Source organism: Meleagris gallopavo, chromosome 26 (assembly GCF_000146605.3).
Source record: "Meleagris gallopavo isolate NT-WF06-2002-E0010 breed Aviagen turkey brand Nicholas breeding stock chromosome 26, Turkey_5.1, whole genome shotgun sequence".
Taxonomy (NCBI): domain Eukaryota; kingdom Metazoa; phylum Chordata; class Aves; order Galliformes; family Phasianidae; genus Meleagris; species Meleagris gallopavo.
This window is the reverse complement of record NC_015036.2, coordinates 3,880,824-3,900,779: the sequence shown is the minus strand read 5'-3', so window position 1 is coordinate 3,900,779 and position 19,956 is coordinate 3,880,824. Positions and strand designations below refer to the sequence as shown.

Sequence of the window (19,956 nt, the reverse complement as noted above, 5' to 3'; positions counted from 1 at the left end):
TTTAAAGCATCCCTGGCCTAAAAGGCTCTGTTGTAACCTCAGTGTCATCTGTCTGTTTGGAATCTTGATTTGAGGGCTGTTGTATCAAGCCTGTACTGTGGGCTTGAGGATTGGGGGGAGAGGGGGGTCGTCAGTGTGATCCTGCAGCTCCTCCTGTAGTTATGAGCCTGAGCTCTGGGCACATTACAGAGCCCGGGGCAGTAATGGAGTTTTGGGGTTAGGGAGGCTGGGGTCTGCTCCTCTCCCCCTCGGGAGCATATAAGTGTGGGTCTGTGCCCAGCAGCCCTGGGGGAGGGATGGGTGTCCTTTTTTATCCATCCCTCTGCAGCAGAGGTGAAAGGAGGACGGCGTTTTGGGGCGGTTCGGAGCTCGTGCTGCTCGCAGGAGAAGCGTGGAGTGCTGATTCCCCCTAGCGTGGTGCAGGCGGAGGCAGAGCTTGTGCAACCTCAGTCCTTCTGCATTTGAGCCACCGAAGCATCTCCCAATGATTTCTAGGGAGGTTGGAGTTGTTTTTCCCCCGCTGACGTGCTCAGCATTACGTGGGCTCGGTCTCTGCTGCCTCGGTTCCTGCTGTCCTTCCTTCTGGGCTCAGATCCTGGCACAGAGGCAGCTCAAGCTGGCCGGGAGCTCTGATATAAATCCTTAATGCTATAGGAGAAGCTATGGGGGATTTTTGTAACATCTTTCCACAGCCCGTGCTTGCAGCCCCATCCCCAGGCAGTGCTGTCTGCAGAGCTCCCCTCCTTCGAGAGGGAGCACGAGTGGGCTGTGTGCAAGTGGTGAGGATGGGAGGCAGTGGGTCCTGATTGATGCTCACGGGGAGGAAAGAAAGGAATAGAAGTGCAGCTGAATTCTATCAGCAGCGTATCTGCGGGCATCCAGGAGAGATTGTCTGCACATGGAGTTAAAGCAAATCTGCCTGGGAAAGGTGTTCTTAGGGCTGCAGCTCTCCTCTCTTGTCTGTCTGTACGTCTCAGGGCGGCTTCAGGTCACTTAACCACGAGGTCACGTACTTTCCTGGCAGTGGTCTCCAGGTGAAGGGCTGCTGAGGAGAAAAACGCGATTTCTCTCCTTCTCGCTGTCCCACCGACCGCAAGATAAGAACCAGAAAAAAAGCAGAGCCTAGCAGCTGGGACCAGGAGAGGGCACTGCGGGGCCGCCTATGGCCGGGCCAGCATCCCGGGGTGTGCTGGGGGGTGCGCGGTGACAGCGGTGCGGGACACCCGGAGGATAGGGATGGGCTGCCTTGCTCTGGAGCAAGGGAAAGCATCGGGGAGCAGAGGGAAAAAAAGAAAGAGCGTCACAGGAATGCGATTGAGTGCTTGAGATGGGGAAAAAGAGAGCGTTGGTGGCCCCCAGCCTTTAAGGAGCTTTTTCTCTGCACCCCTTCCAGCTGGCTGAGTGCCACCTCCAAACCCACGTCTGACGCAGTGCGGACACCTGATCGCATCAGGCTTCGACGTGGGGAAATCCCAGGTGTGGGGGTCACGCTGATGACTCTCACAAGCAGCCCAGCAGTGCCCACGGGTCCAGCCGAGCTGGGGCTGTGCCACAGAACTGTGGCAGAAGGCCAGGAGCAGAAGTCCTGCACAGTCTGCCTGTGTCACCTCCTGCTTCCTGGAGCAGCACTGAAAACAGCCCACAGCTATCTCCCTTCAGTCCCTCCATCCTGCAAACCTGGGACCCTCCTCTCTGCATTTCCTTTTCCATTTTTATTCTTGCTTTCCTCATCTTTTTTTTAATTTTGAAGCATATCCTTGAAGCCCTCTCCCATGGGTGTCCCCTCATGCTCCAGCCCCACATTGGGATGAAGGTGAGGTTCTCCAACCCCATAGCTCCACACCGGGGTGGAGGTGAAGCCTGGAGAGCCTGCCCACCACCCACCCATTCCTTGGGAGAAACCTGTCTTTCCAGGGAGGGAGAACAGCATGTGGGAAAGCCAAGAGCCCTGGAACGTGCACGAGGCAGGGAGAGATGGATGTGTGATAGCTTGTACCTGGCAGCTCTGATGGATAAAGCCTGTTAACGCTTTCAGGAAGGGGCTGAGCAGGAGACTGGGAGGTTTGTACACCCCTAAGCAAGGCAGGAGGCATCGGGGCACCGCAGGGGGCAAACAGAGACAATAGGTTTAGAATCATTGAATGGTTTGAGCAGGTCAGGGGGATGCTGGTACTGTCATGGGACGGAGCGCAGGCCTGCCTGCAGCTAGGGGATTTTCTCCCTGGCTTCCCTGGAATCCTGAAGCCTGACGTGACACGGTGGGGAGGAGGCGGCCCCAGGCCCTGCTTCCCTCTCCTCGAGCCTCGTGGCAGGGAGCACAGCTTGGGAAGGGCTAGCTGTGTGTCATCCTGCCTTCAGCCACACCGGAGCACCGCTCCGTCCCACTGAGCTGAGCGCTTCACACGGATCCCCCGATGCTCAGCCCCATGCAAGTGGCCCAACCCAACCACCACCAAAGTGCTGCTTCCCCCTGACTGCCACCCAGCCCAGCGTCGTGCCTCGACCCCCTCGCGATGCCCGCAGCCTCCCCATAGCACGAGGCTACGCGGGGCAGCAGCCAGGCCTGCTCGCAGGTGCTGCGGGGCTCATCGAGGCGGCGCGGGCGGGCGGGCGATCCGCCTCCTTCCCACCCCACCCCACACCCTGGTAGCGCTGCAGGGACTCATCCATTCCCCGGTTACTAATATGCAAATGGTGCTTTTGCATGGGCCGGGCGCCAGGCTGCTGGGTGTCAGGGCACCCGAGGGAGCCGGAGGTGGGGCGAGGCGTGGCGTGGAGCCGCATGCTCACCTGGCCCTGCATGGCAACAGGCAATGGAGCTGTAGGTCCCGTCGGGAGCGGACCCGCGCCCGGTTCGAGAGGCAGCAGCGGGTGGCAGAGGAGGGAGGGCAAACTGGCAGCCCCTGGCAACCTGGGGCTGACGGCAGGAGGCTGGGCGCACCGCGGGTTTCCCCCCGCCAGCAGGATGGTGAACCTGGAGTCCGTGCACGCAGGTAAACGAACGCGGCAGGAAGGATCGGGCTGCAGGAAATGGGGTTGCTGCGATTCTTATGGCTTTTCCCCCTCCTCTACCTCCTCTTCTCTCCTCTCCTGTTGGAGTGAGCGATCGCAGCTGGCACACGGGGATGGATGCTGCCTTGGCCCTTTTTAGGGTGCACAGTGTGGACGTGCTGCTCGCACTGCTGGCACCAACGTGGGCTGCAGAGCAGAGCAGAGAGAAAGGCATTGGGGCAGCTGGAAACTGGGCAGGCAGTGCCTGAGCCCCGGGTCTGGTGTCATTGGGGTAAAGCTGGGAGCAGTGAGAGGGGTGAAGTCAGAGGGATGCAGGAAGGAGGTGTGAGTGAGAGGGAGGTGGGAGGTGGGCTGCAAGGAGAAAAGGGAATGATGAAGAGGGAAAAGGAGGGAGAAATGAATGAGCAGGGAGCTGCAAAAGGATGGGGTGACTCTTGATGGGATGGGGGAGGACAGAGAATGAATGAAGGGTGATACGCAGAAGGAGCAGGCGCTGCTCCCAGGGTTTTGACACAGCGGTGCAGCCTGGAAGCTCCACATCTCCAGGCAGCCCTCGCTGGTAACAGAGCAATGGGTGCCAAACACCTCAGTGCTGCCAGGAGCTCAGGCTCGCCCTGCACCTCGGGTTTGGCTGCTGCTCCCATCCTGAGGAGCCCCTGTGAAGAGCGGAGGGACCATACTCAGGCACGTGGGGCTGTGAACTGGGTCCTGACAGCCTCCCCTGTGGGATGGGGCGCTGGGGGCAGGGGCCACGTGCAGCTGAGCTGGGAGCCTCCACACCACCGGGAGAGGCAGCGGGAGGCTGGCAGTGCAGCGGGGTCTGAGCACCTGCGCTGGGCCCGGTGTGCGGCATCTCCTGGGGCTGTGTCCCCCCCAGGCTCCTACCTGCCCAGCTGCTCAACTTGTGGGCGACTCTTTCTTCATGAGAAGATTCCCCACATTGATACCGTGCCCTCTGTCAGAGCCCGTAGCATCGCTCCCGGGTGGATTTGGCTGGGAGCTGCGTGGTGCAGGGTGCACGCTGAGCCTCCCTCCCCCAAATCGCCCACCGAGGGGCCCGAGCTTCCAGCAGTGGATTTACAGGGAGGGAGACAAAGCTGAGCCCGGCTGTTTGCACGTGGCAGAGCCCAGCGCAGGTAGGAGGGAGTTATTCCCATTGCTGCAAAGGGGGATCTGTGTGCCGAGCAGCTTGCGAGGCTGAAACCCACATTGCCCCCCCCCAGCAGGGTCTGCACAGCACTCCCCTGCAACAGAACCACCCCCTGCTCCTAACATCTGCACCTTCTCAGCTTCCTGCAGCCTCCGCAGAGCTCAGGCACGTAGAGCACAGCAAAACCCACCAGATCCCAGGTGCTGGACTCAACCAACTCAATTTCTCTCCACTACTTTCTTTTTTCCTCTTAAAGCCACTGGGCTGGTTTACGCTGGTGCCCATGTCAGAACAACTCCAAGGAATAAGGGCTTGGGAAAGCTTTATTTGCTGACACCATTTGTTTCGGCCAAAATAGAGATGCAGATATATCCCCAGAGAAGTGTCTGCACCGGTAGAGTTGCTTTGGTCTGGGTAAACAAAGCAGCCTGCCTCTTCTGCAGGTAGCTGAGCTCTGGCAGCACATTTTTAATATGGCCCAGGCCACAGCGGCGGCTCCTAATGGGGCTGTGGTTGGGAGTCAGGCAGTCCCACATTGCATTATTTTTCCCAGCCATGTCTGCACTCAGCTTGCTCTCCATCTATTGCAAAGCTGCATGGCAAGAGCCCGCATTTGCCCAGCCTCGATGTCTCACAGCCTGCTTTGTCTTAAGAAAAACCATCATACGTGGGGGCTCAGTGTCACTCTGCCCCTGGGTTGTAGTGAAGGACGTATAGTTCCCATCATCCTGGCTATGCTTACATCAGAAAGTCACCCTCTGCATCCCCAGTCCTTGTTCCCAAGGACCCCTCAGAGGATGCAGCACTGCTATCCATGTGTGTTCACCCATATCAGCAGACTTCCATCAAAAAACATTGCTTTTTTCCTCCTGGTTCTTTGTTGTTGTTTTCTTTTTTCTTTTTTTTTTCTTCTGTTTTTGGGGGCTTTTTTTGAGTGAGGAGTGGGGTTTATTTTTCCCCTCGCAACGCATCTAAGCTGTAATTACTTGTGTCAGGGTGACGAGGGGAAGTCGAGCCTTTGTGAAAACAAAACCCTTTTGCTTTCTGTATGAGAGCATCACAGGGCATCGCCTTATCTGCTGGCTGCAGCAGGAGGGAATTAAACTGATGGATGATACCTGATAAGCAATCAAGTGGCAGATGCCATTCCTCAGCCCCCCACGCCTCACATGATAACCACGGATGGGTGAAGGATGCTGCTGGCTGCAAACTGCTGGCTCTGACCCCGTGTGAAGGGGCTGGGGGTGCACACAGCGCATCACTTTGCTGCTTCCCTGCTTTGTGAAGTTGTATTCTTATTTTATTTGATGAGAACTTGGCTTCTCCTCCAGCTACCTCCTGGCAGCAGACAGAGCTGAGCGCTTTGTAGCCTGCCTAAGTCAGGGTCCCCTGGCAGCAGTACAAGACAAGATGTTTATAGCTGGAGATAATTGCTCTTCCTGCAGTAGAAATACTTAGAAGCCCCACTAAATGCTCGTGTCTTAATTGCAGAGGGATTACTTGAAAAGAAACATTTTTGCCTCTCCTTTTCCTCCCTTGCTCCTTCAGACAGTTTAAGGAGAGGAAGTTTCTGAAGTGCATGGTTGGCTCTGTGCTGCCATGGTGCACAGCTTTACTGTTTTTTCTTCCAGCAGACTTTAGCTTAGGAAAGAATTTCAGACCTTAACCTAAAGGAAGGCCTAAACAAAGCAGAGAGTTTGCCGTTTGCATGCTGGAAGCTCCAATAGGAGGGAAATGAGAGAGAGGTGCTTGCTCTATTGTGAGCAATAGAGGGAAATCGGAATAAAAACACGCAGGCTGTTTTGGCCAGTTGGAAATAACACGAGGCATGCATAGGGAAGAGGAAAAGGGCTGTGTGATGCCTTTAAGAAGGCTTCCACCTGCCTTTGCTGTCCCAGCAAAACCACAGCAAACAGTGCTCCGCTTCCACGCTGTTGTTATTCCCTGATGCAAATTGTGTGACTGCTGGGGCTGGGATTGGCTGCAGGAGGCACATGCAAATCACTCCGTTGGGTCTTTATAAAAATTTATTATCTTTTTTCTTTTTCTTTTTTTCCCCCCCCCTCAACTTGCCTGGAAAGAGTTAAAATTCCCATGCAAAGGGGAGAAGAGGGCGAGGGGGTGTCCGTCTGAATTTGAATAGATATTCTTCCTTCTTTCTCTCTGTGTACTTTGCCTCTGTTAAGGAGGAGACGAGGGATCCCGTACAAAGTTGACTATTCCCACTCTTTCCTTTCAGCTGTCCCCGAAGGAGAACGTGGCCCCGGGTGTGGTGGCAGCCATCACTTCAAGGGTAAATGACGAATTTATTGGCGTTGAGGAGGATGGAGAGAGATGTGTTGGATGGTGCGGGCGGTGTTCTTCTGGGGGCAGTGAGCACGTGTTGGGTGAATAGGTTTGCAAGCAGATGTATTGAGAAGAGCAGAGTTTGGAAGGGGGTGAGGGAAGGAGCAACTTCCCTGAGAGCATCCTGCTCCGTGCGGTGCCAGTATGGCACCAAACCAACACCAGCTTGGCCACAATGTCCCAAAATGAAAGGATGGGACGTAGGGGAGGATGGAAGCTGGGAGGGATCCCCTTCTCCTCCAGGTGTGGGATGGAGGGCGGTGCCCCCAGCTGCTCTGGGAGGTCTTCATAAAGGAAGAGCCTGGGGGGGGTTGGAGGGCACAGTAGTGCCCCTTGCCCTCTGTGGGAAGGGGAATGGCACGAAGGATGAGAAGCACATCAGTGAGCGGAGAAGGGGGCTGCGAAGAGCAACAGGAGGGAAAGTGCATCCTCGGAGCTGATGAATATTCTAGTGGCTGTATGTTGAAGGAATCAGAAATTTGAAAGTCTGATGGTTTATTATAATTACACATTCATTTGTGCTGTTTAGTGGAAGCCACATGTGCCTGTTGCCTGGGACTGTGACCTGTTATTAAAATCAGTTGTGCCATCTTTTTTTTTTTTCTCAGAGATCAAGATGAGCAGCGATGCGGCGGATTCCACGGACACCCGGCATGAACCCGACCAAGTGGAGCCAGGTAAGGGGGTCCAGGACACGGGGGGCTGTTGGGCAGAGGGGCAGTGGGGTGCTGGAAGTTCCTGCCATGCTTTGCTCCACGCCTGTTGCTCTGCACCGTGCTCCCGCAGCCAGCTGGGAATTGATCAAAAATGCGCTCTGGGCGAGGATTGCACCCGTATCTTGATCAGCATGCAAGCTCCTCTGTCACAGCAGTGAATCAGTGCGTGGCTCTGCAATGTCCTCTGTGGTTTCAGCAAGGAAATGTGCTCCTCTATTGCTAAATGAATTATGCCACTGAAATAGTTTTGGGCCGCCCAGCTTAGCGCAAAGGTTGTATGCAGGGTCGATGCCAGGAATGTTTCCCCAGACACAGGGCCCAGGGACTGTGCTTTTTTTGGCCTCGTGTCTGTAGAAAAATGGGAGGGACTTGTGGAATACCCAAATCCAGCCAGGTTGTTCCAGCCAGCAGGGAACGCCGCTCATCTTGAAGCGTGATGGGGTTTCTCATCCCGCTCCCACCTGATGCTCAGGCTGCTCTGCGGCTAGAAGCCCCCAATTCCCTTAAAAACGTAAAACTGAAGAGCAGAGTGATCCTGAGAATGGAACAGCACTGAGTTATTCTAGCCCACCTACCGCTTCTTGCACTGCCATGAGGTGTGAGGTGCACTGGAGAATCAATACTGTGTTTTCCAGCATCACTTCTGCCTGCAGTGGGCTTTGAGGGCAGGATTCGAGGACAGAACTTCACAAAGGCTTACGGTCAGGTTCCTTTTCAGGCCAATAAACAGCAATAAGACAAGCATTAAGCACCCGCTGGTTACGGTTACAACAAACAAAGATTACTAGAAACAGAAAGGCTCATTTGTAGAGGTAGAAATAAACACCATTTAAAGCCAAAACTCATAGGCAACGTATGAGAGTTGTTGCTCTTTGGAGAGCACAAAGCTTGGGGTGGGAAGATGCGTAACAACAGATTAAAGCTTCACAGGGAATGATTTTATTGCTTCCCTTTTGCTTTTGTCAATTGAGAGGGAAAGGAAAAACAGGAGATGTTGGTGAAAGCTGGAGAAGCCCAGGCATGTTCTAATGGGACTGAAAGTGCCCCTTTATTTACGCTGTGCGTTGAGGTCTCAGCACTCTGAAGTTATTTGACGCAATCTAAGGCTGAGATACAATCTGGTTCTATTCATGTCTATGAACTCTGGTTGACTTTGGTCAGGTCAGCTCATGGCTTCCAGCCGACCCCACGCTGGTTTTTGGAGATGGATATTTCCCAGCCTGGCAACAAATACAGCCTCGGCTGCTCGAGATCTTCCAAATCAGTGTTGGCTGTTGGCTGTAACTGGGCACTGAATGGGGAACGAGAAATGGACTGGCACATATTGCTGATGGGCAGCATGGTTGAATGGTGGTGAGAAGAAGGCTGTGTTAGGCCGGAGCTGGGTTTTGTCGTGGCTGGATGCTATCGGGAGAGCCGCTGCTGGTGGCACTGGTGTTCAATAGAGGAGAAGCCAGCACCAAAGCTGTTGGGATAAAACACAATTTCGGTGTAAGCTTCCCAGAAAGCCAATAGCATCTCTTCTGAGGGGAGATGGAGAGTGCTGAGCAGTGCTCCAGGAGCCTTCCTGTCAGGCAGGGATATCAGAATGGATAATCCTCCTCCATTTACCACAGACCAACCCTTCCCTGTGGACTGATCAGGCTTTTCTCTCGTGGAAGAGAATGCTGGTGGATCCTTTGGGGTCCCACAGCACCCACCCCCAACTGAGCTCCCATGGGGCTGCTGCCCCTGTGCTGCACCAGATCTCCCCGCTGCCTTTGTTTGCTTTTTCCCCTTTCCAACAATCCTCGTTTACCGACAACAGAGCGCTTTGTACTGAGCTTCCCTGAACTGCTGTATTTCCCCTGATGTGCAGCATGAGAGGAATACTTACCGCAGCACCTCGCCGTTTGGGGTTTTGTTTACCAGCTTCATGTGGGAAAGTCCATTCTGATTACTTACTAATTAATTGAAGGCCTGTTTCCTAACGAACCGGACCGCTGCACAGCTTTCCAGGAATCTTGCTCCCTCCATAGAAGGCAGTAGTTACCAAACGACCAATATTATTGCTTCCAAAGAATGGAAATCTTTCTAGGTGCGGATTCACAAAGGCCTTTCATCACATAAAGACGTAGACTGGCTCCAAGAGGAATTTTAAATAATAATAATAATAAAAGAAATCTGGAGGGAGCCGGGTGCCAAAATGCTTTTGTAAACCAAGCCCTTGATCTGAAACTGATGCCTGCAGATCTGATGGGAAGTGTCGGTAGCAGAAGTATCATCTCATCCTTTCATATCTCCGCCAGTTCCAGGCTTGGAGGGAGGAAAGGGTAATCTGGGGCATTGTTTTACTTTGAAAGCATTTAAAAAGATTGTGGGGCTTTTCCCTTTTTGAGAAACTTTCAGCATATTTTTTTTTTCCTTTTTCATAAGAGGTCGGGAAAGCTCGGCTTTGATTCTTCTTTTATTTATTTCTCCACGCTGATTTCATATGAAACACTTGGAAGCTTTTAATGAGACGCTCTCCAAAAGCTCACACTTGCTCGAGCTGCTTCCCCTCGTAGTTGTAGCGAAATTCCACTGCATAAGAAAAAGACAAAACCTCTGGAATATCACCCACCCAGCCCTCCTATGCCTTCCTTCTGCCTTTCCCATCATGATACATGTGTGAGCTGCAGGGGTTGTTCCTTTACGGGTCTTTTGGGGCTGCGTGGGGCCATACAGCCCTATAGAGCCCAGTTGTCCTCGCAGGGCCCTCCTCGCCCTGCATGATGCTGGTAAGGCTCCGTGCACCAGGGTGCTGCTGGGCTCCATGGGGGGTAATGACAAGCGCTTGGCTCCGAGCTCTTTTCATCTTTTTAAACTGATGAAAGCCATGCCAGCAAGTTCTGGGTTGGTTTTTTTATGGGAACTGTGGGGGCTTGGCACTGCCGAGTGTCGCCCCTGGTCTTCAAGCCGAGAGGCAGAGATCTCCCCCTTCTTGTGGTTTATCTAAGCCCTCTGTATCTGATGCAACAAAATGCTGAGGTGGGACTTGCCTCCGTCTGTCTGTTTGTTTGTGTCAGACACTTGTTCCCCGTTTATCTGCTTGATCAAAACAGGTTACACCAAGCAAAGCTACTTCCCTTTGATTTCATCTGTTGAGGCTATGAGGGGGAAGCCAAAGCCTTAACAAAAGGGCGATAGGGAAGCTCTTCAAACACAACCATCGGTAACCGAATAGCTGCAGGCGCTCCGAACATCTTCCCTCCCCACCCTGCAATGTGGGGAACTGGACAGCCTGCCAGCAGCCTGGGGCGGGTGTGATGGGCATCCCAGTGCATGGGGAGGGAGCTGGGATGTGCAGCGTGGGGCAGACCTGCAGCCTTGGTGGCAGTGGATGGAGCTTTGCGTGGCTAGGATCTGGGAGCAGCCAGGTTTGGGATTGTGGCTCCAGACAGGTGGGCTTTTGGCTGGCTCTGATGGCAATAGCATCGTGGTTGTGTCACCCTCGCAGCCTGCGTAGCATCTCTGATTGTGTTAGGAAGCAGATATTGCTCTCACTGAAGAACTTTTCCTTTGAACCCTAAGAAAATGAAGGCTGTGAGGAGCTATGGTGCATCTGCTCCTATGGTGTTGCAGAGGGGAGGCCCTTTGGATGTCACTCTTCTCAACTGCACAGCTTGTAGCAGTGGGAGGATGGCAGCAAGAGGTGACACTGCCTTCATCCAACAGCCCCCTGAGCCAGGCAGGCCAGAGCAGCACAGAGCTGGCCACCAAAACTCTCCACCCAAGCAAAAAAGCCCATAAGTACCCTATGTCCTGACATCGCCATCTGTGCATTTTGCATCAAATCTGCAACGTGGAAAATCAGAGCCCTTGTCTCCATCTCTGCCACACGCTCCCTGTACAAACGTAATCAGTCCATCTGTGCTCCTCAGCTCCGAAGCACGGATCCTCATCTTGTCTCCCACCTTGGTGCCAGGATGTGAGCTCCTGGCTGCAGCTCTCCCTGCGATGCAGGGTCACAGAGTTTGTCATATTCCCGTGATCGGTCTCTGGGTTTTCTGGGGAGGGTTTCTTTCAAACTTTATGGCTTATGCCCCATAGGATACAGAGGCTTTCACCTCCACATCAGCTTCTAACTCAGGCAGAACACATGCCCAAGAGCCGTTGGAGTGAGATGGGTGCTCTGGTTTTGCACTGCTCACCGACACAGCTCATAAGGGATGCCCGGGCTGAGCCCATTTCTTTCCTTTGCTCTTATCTCTTTGGATGGGGCTGGAGCCTTTTGAGGAAACCTGGCCTTCCTGGCCCCACACCTCGTCCTTGGCTGCACCTCTCCCAGGGGCAGCTCTCCCTGGTGAAACTTCCCTCAAAGCCTCCGGGATCTCTCTTGTCTCTTCCCCCTGCAGCTACCAACAGCCCCAGGACAAGTCCCAAAGAAGTAAGAGCAGCAGCAGCAGCAGGGCTGGAAAACAGCTGGTTGCTATGGCAATGGGGCTTGCTCAGGATTTGCATAGGGCTGGTGATTTTCATAGCACAGCCACATTTAAGGCGAGCAGGAGAAATTTCCATATTCCCAGCTCCAAGTCAGTTGGGGCGTGGGGGAGGCCAGGAGGGGGATATTTGAAATTCAAATGAAGGTGATTAGGGTTTGAGGTTGGGTTATTTTATTTTTTTTTCTTAAACATCCCATTATGGAAGAGGATAAAAAAGGATGGGGAGGGGAAGGGGAACAAAAGGCTGGTTTGACTTGAATTAGAGGGGCAAAGGAAGAGCTGGTCTGATCTGCCTCTTGCCTCTGGCCCAAGAGAAGAGACGTGCCCTCTCCCAACACCTGCAGGTGAAATGTTTTCCGTGGGAACAACTGCTGCCCTCGGGTTTCCTTCGGGAAGCTGCCCCAGTCTCCCACACTCGCCGTCCCGCACTCCCCCCGTGCCCTGACCCACACGAGGGTACAGCAGTGGCACCAAGGGTGGGAGCTCTTGGAGGAATGGCATTGGTGTGATCCGGGGGTTTGCCCATGAATTAAACACTCGAGTGAAAGCTTCCTCTGCAGACTTTGAGTCAGCGCAGATTCACTTTCCTTGCTAAGCAGCCTTGGCTCTCCCACAGAGGTGCTGCAGTGCCCCGGTTGGGTCTGTTTGTGTTGCTAGAGCAAACAGCTAATAGGGAAACTACAGCCCTGCTTGGCTGCCTTGCAAACTTCCCATCCTGTTCACACTTTCCCTTTCTACCCTTAAGAAGCACTGCTGGAGTTAGTTAGCCTTGGGAACAGCGAGCATCTCAGCAAGGGTAAAGGAATAGAGCTGGGTCTGCTCAGCTGCTGCTTCTGCTCCTCATCACCAGCAGGCACAGGTGGGGGCAGTCAGGGTGATGGCACTGAGATGTGAAAAAGTGATTGCAGCCAGGCCCTTACTGCTGGGTCTGTAGAAGTGGCTGCTGGGGATGGTGGAGAGATCCACGAGGTGGTGGCTGAGCATCCAAAGGGAATTGAGCTGCTGAGGATGCTGAATTTCTTTGTGATTTCATAGAACCATGCCGTGCTCAGTGCAGGTGAGAGGTTTTCTCTGCATACAGTGTGTGGCTCAAGTATTGTCCGTAGCCATGTTTAATGTCACCATTTCTTAACCTGCTCTTGGGCGATGCTTTAATTTCACGTGTTGTTCAGGCTGAGAGATCTGACACTTCAGTCCACGTGAGCAAGTTAATTCCTCACCTTCAAGAAAATGTATCTTGGAAGGTGCCCTGCACCCAGCCTGCTTTGTCGGTCCCTGCGCTTTATCAGCTGCAATGCTAAAATACTTGAGGATAGGAGAGAGAGATCTTAATTTTAGCTATTCAGTACTCTGACCTGCTCACCCCATAAAGCCAGTGATGGGAATAGGCAGCTCTGGAGGTGATTCATCCCTATGTCCCGGGGTGAGGTGAGCTGCCCTCTGGAAGCCCTGGCTTCCTCTCCGTGGCTGTAGAGGCAGCCTAGAGCGATTGGCTCCTAATTAGATGCTGCAATTTAGACATCTGAGCCCCTGCCCACTGTCTCCCTGGCACTGTTCCCCCACTGTCATTCAGCTGTTCTGAATTTCCCTCCCAAATGCATGGGGCAGAAAACTGATTCCCTGTGGGAATTCCCCAACACCTGCTACAGGTTGAAATCGCTCTCTAATTCCCCCATCCCTCCCAGGATCAAACAGCGAGGTGAACTAAGCATGGAGCTGGGTGGGAAGGAGAACGAAGTCAGAATTGGAGGTGGCAACCTGGCTGTGTCATCAGGTGGCTGTCAGTCCCGCAGGTGACATCTGCATGTTTTTGCTTTGTGAAGGGGAAGACGTGCTGCAATCTTGATTTTTATTTTTTACTTTTTTGGTTTCTCCCCTTGTGGAGCTTTCATCCTCGAGTTCTGGGCAGGCTGGGCAGCTCACAGTGGGAATCGAGTCGGATGGGATGGAGTGTGGATGATGGGTGTTCTCAACACACAGAGCCTCCCAGACTAGGGGGGAAGCAACTTCTTTGCTGCTCCCATCCCCAGAGAAACCTCCCCAGGCAAACTCGCACCAGATCTGATGCCAGTGCTATGCAAAACAGCTGCCAGGTGAAGCGAGGAGAGCCGCGCGGTCCCTGTCTGCCGCGCTGCGGGGCTTATCGCTGCCTCTTCCCTTCCATCCAGGACACCCATGGGAGCCTCGTGGATGGGGAAGCTCCTAGGAAACGTAACGTGTGGAGCTCAGAGTTCGCTTTAAATCCCAGGGTTTCCGTGGTTGGGTGCAATTCCGGGTGCGGAGGGCTGCATTGAGCCTTTGGGATCCCACCGTGCCTGGCTGTGCTGTTGGCTGTCGTGGAGATCCACCAAAACGAGTGGAGTTTCTGGCAGTTTGCAGCAGTTGGGAATCTGCTGCTACTTACACCTTTCTTTCTTTTTATCACCTGGAGCTAGGAAAGATTAAATCTCAAGCGCAGATCCTCATTGTTTGAACAGTTAGTTCCTTTGAGGAGAGAAATAAGAGCTTCAGCGCGGATCCTGGTGCTGGTAGGAGCTGGGAGCAGTCTGCTTTTAAAATGGTAGTAGGAAAGTCACTGAGTTAGCTGGAAGAAGAGCTGTTATCCCCATTACACCCCAACCTTGGCTTGCAGCTGAGATCATGTTAATTTCACTTGACACACAAGCTTTTACCGAAATAGAAAACCATGAGATCTGTTTGCAAATAAATCAGAGAGCAAACACTCACGGATCCTGCTGAAAAGTGGCAGAGATTTGTGTATCCAGCTCCCATTTACATAACTGCTGGGAGCAGAAATCACCTCGCCCCATTTTAAATACCTCACTCTCGGACATCTAAGGCTGAACCAGTTGCCCCTGGGTCTCTTTGTAGTCCATAAAGAGAAACTGTCATCTCCAGAGGGCCGTTCGTCTCTGGTTGAGATAGGACTGTGAGATAGGGTGGGGGAATGGCCTCTGGAGGTGCTTGGTGCTCCTTGTTGTCTACAGAGACAGCCTGGGGCAGTGGCTCAGTCTTGGATGCCCAAGCTGCAAACAGGCTCGTGTGGATCTCTGTGCATACCTCCAGCATGTTCCACCATCACCAAAAAAAAAAAAAGACAGACTTCATGTGAGGTGGGATGGTGCTATGTACGGTCCTGTAGGGCAAAAAGCAGAAGTCTGATGGAGGGAAAAGCACGAGATGGGAAGCTTGGAAGAAGAGGAGGAGGGGATGTGCTGAGGAGCTTGGGCCTGAGTGCTTTGAAGCGCTGTGTGTTTTGGCAGAGCCTTGTTTGGAGAGCTTGGCTCGTGCTGTAGTGATGCAGCACGGAGCTGCTGCCCGCTTCCAAGAGCTGGGGTGTGCGGGGTGACTCAGAGCCCTCATCACTGGGACCCAGGGATTTCCCTCAAGGACTTTGAATCTTGCCTCATCAACATGCTGCATTTGAACGTGAGCGAAATTCTTGCATCCAAGAAACCAGAAGATTACCTTTTCCTTCCTGTTCTATTTTAGCAACTGGGAACTTTATTTCCTTCTCTCCTTCTTGCCCTTTTTCCCTTCAGCTACTGCCATTAGATTGCATCAACCCCCTCCTCCCCCCGAGTTTCAAAGGTAGAAGCAGCAGGCCTTGAAGATCCTCCCGCAGCCCTGCTCAGGTGTGTGGATGCTGATTGCAATCATTTATTAATGCTATCAGCATTCCCATCGCTTATCCGTGCAGTCGTTGGCGCTCGGAGCTGGAGCTCAATGAATGAACCAATTCCTGGGGTGGAGCAGCGGGGAGAGGTGGCCATGGCCAGAGCAGGGAATTGCATGGAAAAGGTGAGATGGAAAGAGAGAAAGCTTTGAAAAGCTGCTCTGGAAGAAGCCTGGAAGGAGGATGGGCTCTAACGCAGCAGAAATGCAGACAGGCTGGTGGGAAAGGTGTAGACGTGGAGTGGGCACACCACCTCCTGAGGATCTCAAAGAGCTCTGCTCGTTGACCAGGGAATATCATGCATGGTGTGAGCTGAAGAACTGTTTGTTGGGTTAGGGGAGAGGCTTCAAAGCAAGCAGTGAGCTGGGTGTGTGCTCAGCCCTGAGCTGCGTCCCAGCTCCATGCAGGAGATGTGAACTCTTGAACAACGCGATGTGTTGGAGCTTGATCAGATCATAGGGCACAGGCTGTGCTTCGCGGGGAACGTTATACTGGGGGGAAAAAAACAACACGGGAGCAGGAGGCGGCCCCCCAGGGGCTTCTGCTGGTGGGATATGAACAATTTAGGGCTATTTATCATGAGCTCAGTTGGGCTGGAAGAGAATGGGTTGGGGAATGGCTTGCAAAGAGAAGGAAAGGGGTTTCTTGGGGTTGCCTTTGCAATGAAGGAGGCTTCGTGGAATCCCTTAAAGCATTCATCTCTGCAGTGTGTAGCCTTTCCTCTGTGATGTTCCTGATGAATTTGGCAGGTGTGATGGGGGGGGGGAGAATGTTTATCATCAAAGGGGAATGAGTGAGGGCCTGTGCGGTACCTTCAGGCTGAAACCTGTCTGATTTTCCCCCTGTGCCTGCCAATCTCTCCTGGAATCAAGGAGACGCCTCTTGAGCACAACCCCACGGCACCCTCTGTTCCTTCAGATATCCCGCAATTACCTGGTGCCACACGGGTTCCTGAAGATCCCTGGTTTGCAGCCCTGGCCACCTGCTTGCCGGCCTCTCCCACAGCTGGATCTCTGTGTACAGTGCTGGGTTTCCCTGGGCATGTGTTACATCCTCCAGCTCTTCTCTGCTGGAGCCCTGTGCTCCCACTGTTGCCTTCACACCGCCTCCACCTCCCTCTCCTCTCCTTGCTTCTGCTGAGCCAGCAGCGTATCTTTGGTTATGGAAAGCTTAGCTAGATGCTGACTGCCATTAATACTGAGATATTTTTTTTTTCTCTCTGTTTGTTTCATTGTAGGAAGTGAACAGAATGGGCTGGACTTTAACAGGCAGGTAAGACACTCCTTGGATTCTCCTGCTTTCTTGGATTGATGTTTGTTTGTTGCTCATCTCGTTGAGTCCCAGGCAGCTCCTGCAAGGAGATAAAACTGTGAGGCCGTGAGCTACTGCTAAACAAACCACAGAAGTCCTTCCCAATTCCCCTTGTGGGACACAATGGCAGATAAAACGTTGGGTTTCCAGGCTTCCCCATTTCATAGAAATTCAGTTAATTATAGAGTTTCTTTAAATCACGCTTTGCTTGAGGCTTTCTCTGGCTTTTTAATTATTTCTATTGTCATTTAGAAACAAAAGGGACCACAGTTACACCAGCAAATGAGCAAACCCCACCACAAAGCTCTGTGCTTTTTGCACTACGTGCAACACTGGCACTGGAAGCACTGTGGTATGCAAGTCTGGGAGCACAGGGCTGACTCACAGGAGTATCAGCAAGGGCTGGAGATGAGGTGGTTTGAGGTCTTGGAGTGCCTAGGTCAAGACCAGGCCTGCCTACAACGGCAGATTTCTCTTTGCTAGGTGGTGGGGATAAGGGACACCAGAGGCACGCATGTCCTTCTGACAGCAGGCAGCATGTGAGGGTCTGCAGGGATGCTGCCTTTGCTGTGTGATGTTATCCTCCAGCTCCATGCAGCCAAAACAGCCCCTGTCTCATGGAATGCCTGCAGATTTTCAGCCCTGGGTTTGAGAAATCCCCAAACCTCAATGTAGAATGGCAAAGGGAAGCAGGTGGCAGCTCTGTGCAGAGCGTAGGTCTTGAATCTGCACAGAAACGTGAGTATGTGCTGCAAGTCTCAAGCTAAAGACTCCTATGGCCACCCATGGAGCTGGGCTCAGACCTAGAAAATAAAAAAGGCAGTCTGGAGAGCAAAGCCACCAACCAACCTGCTGCAGGGCCTGGAGCTGGCTAGGGAGCTGTAGCAAGAAACAGCTGCATGGGCAGCCACGAGCACCTGATGTTGGCATTCCTCACAACACAGCAGCCTGCCTGCTTCCAGCTTCACCTTCCCCGAGTCCAAGGGCTGCAATCTTTGCATGCTTCCTGCTGGCAGCAGTTGGGCAGCTGGTGCTGCCCCATCGCTTTCCTGCCCTCCCACCTTCCCTCGGTGGCTCTGGTCTGGCAGATGTCAGCGAGCTGCTGTTTGTTTGGTTAGTTTGGCATCTCCGGTGTTGGGTGGGTCGTAGCTTCCTATCAAAAGGTGTCTTAACACGTTCAGCCATCTTCCAGGTTTTTGGAAAACCCAGCAGAAAACAAAAAGTCTTGTGTCTCCAGCTCTGCGGATTGCAGAGCCCAAAGCACAGGCTTTTTGCACGCCAAGAGAAGAATCCAATCTGCTTCTGACAGGCGATAAAAGAAAATTCCCTCCAGACAGAAATAAGCTATGAAAGCACGAGATCGTTGCAAACTTCTCCTATGGCAACACCACAAAGGTGTTACAACTGGATCCTGGGTTGAGGTTAATCGAGGAAATGCTATTGACTGCAGTGAGGGAGAGCTGTATTACAGCTGCCAGTGATTGGGCACGTTATTGTTAAGCTCCTGATCCCCTGCATGCTGCTGAATGAAGGCTGCTGGTCGAGGCGTGGGGCCAGCCCCAAAGTCAGTAGGATTATGGTGAGCCTATGGGTGGACACGGGCCCTGCAGGCAGTGTGGCTCTCTGTCTCCCTCTCTTGGCTCTCCCAAGGCCACGCGTAGGGCTGAGCTGCTCTTCTCATTGCCATTATCTCAAATGAGCCCAAACATAAGCTCACGTTTTGGGTTGACCTCAGCTATTGGCGAATTTATCTTTAATTCAGCAAGCAGATGTCGAGCGATGAGAAAAAGGAAGAGGGGAGATATGGAAATATCAAAGTGCTCTCATGTAAAACCAGATGCCGAGCTCGTTCATTAGTTGGTGGGTTTTTAATTTTGGTTTGGGGTTTGGGTTGGTTTGGGGTTCTTTTTTTTCCCTTTGTTAACCTGCAATTCAAGTTTTCAAGCTGAAGCCAGAGAAGTATGGTTTGAAACCCAACTCCAAGCCGAACGCGAGAGTTCTTTGACTTTATTTGGAGTGTTGGGCGCTAATCGCTTTGAAGATCATAAATCTCACATCGTTTAAGCCTCTCCCCCAGCCTTTGTAGATGGCCTACATTTCAGGTCTGCTTCCCTCCCCTGTTGTGCTCCAGGCAGGAGGAGAAGGGTGGAGTGACCTGGTTAGACCCCTTCTTGCCTCCCAGTTCCTTGCTGGGACGGCTCTCACCCTGCAGATGGGGAGGAGGGAAACTCTTGTGGAGTTTGAGGTTTTCTTGCAGTTTGTGGGTCAGCCCTGTGCTTTATGAGAAAGCTGCTTTCTGCTCCCTCAACCTATTTGGCAGCCGTCCCTTCCCCCCCTCCCCTCTTCAACCTCTCCTCCCACCTGGATGCAACAGTAATTTGTATGTGAATGAGAGGGGAAAGGGCGTGTATGGAAAAAAGCAGCATCTTCTGCCTTGCCTATCTGGTTTGGCTTTTTTATTTAGAGAGTCTAATGCTGGTTGTTTCCTGTTTATATCAAGGGAAATGCAAAGAGAGAGTAATAAACTTTCACCTTCAGTGCTGGCAACCTGGGGAGGGACATCTGCTTCTTGATGGTTTGGGATCGTGGCCAGAACGTGTTGGGGTGAGAAGTAAGGAAATCTGCAAGGGTGGCTTCAGCAAAATGGCACTGAGTCCAGAGCTCTGTCTGGATGCATTGCAGCAGAGATTTTCCTGCTGCTGTGCAGCGATCCTCACCACGAGGGGAGACCTTGTTTGTATCATTTCCTCTTTAGTACACGCAACTTTCACCCTGTAGGTGAAAGTTTGTTTTCATAAACAGCTCTGAAGAGAGCTGTTCTGGAGAGCGGGTAATTTGCTCTTTGTCTGGAGTTAATCTCTGAAATAATATTGGCTTTGGAGTACTTGTAGAGCTGAGGGTGATGGTTTTGGGTGATAGCAGGTGCTGTGTGTGCCATGTGCACGCAGCAAACCCATAGTTAGCAGGGGAAGATACAGATCCAGGGTCGGTGACTTCTTTTCCACCAGCAGTGTGATGGGTGGCATCGTGTTGCTCGTTGCAATGCAGCTCTGAGTGCCAGGGCAGAACGAGGGCTCCTTGTAGAGATGCTCTCAATCATTGCCCTGCTCTCCAACGCTGGGACAGAATTCATATTCTGTAAGGTTATGGATTACCGAGGCAGGGAAGGCTTAGCAGGATCTCTGTGTGCTCCAAATATGCCGTGCAGTTTCGTTCCAGCGAGAGGCTTACCCTTGCAGACAGGCTGTCATTTGTTTAATGGTAATGATGGGTTGGGAATTT

General features: G+C 52.7%; 1 protein-coding gene across 1 annotated transcript in view; it reads left to right on the top strand.

The window, feature by feature from the left end:
• Positions 1–2,744: 2,744 nt before the first annotated feature.
• Positions 2,745–19,956, top strand: part of POU2F3 (POU class 2 homeobox 3) — a 35,441-nt gene continuing 18,229 nt past the window's right edge. The window contains exons 1-4 of the mRNA XM_003212687.4: positions 2,745–2,993; positions 6,402–6,455; positions 7,117–7,185; positions 16,601–16,635. Coding sequence (XP_003212735.3) covers positions 2,783–2,993; positions 6,402–6,455; positions 7,117–7,185; positions 16,601–16,635 — 369 coding nt within the window. The 5' untranslated portion in view covers positions 2,745–2,782. The remainder of the gene's footprint in view (positions 2,994–6,401; positions 6,456–7,116; positions 7,186–16,600; positions 16,636–19,956) is intronic.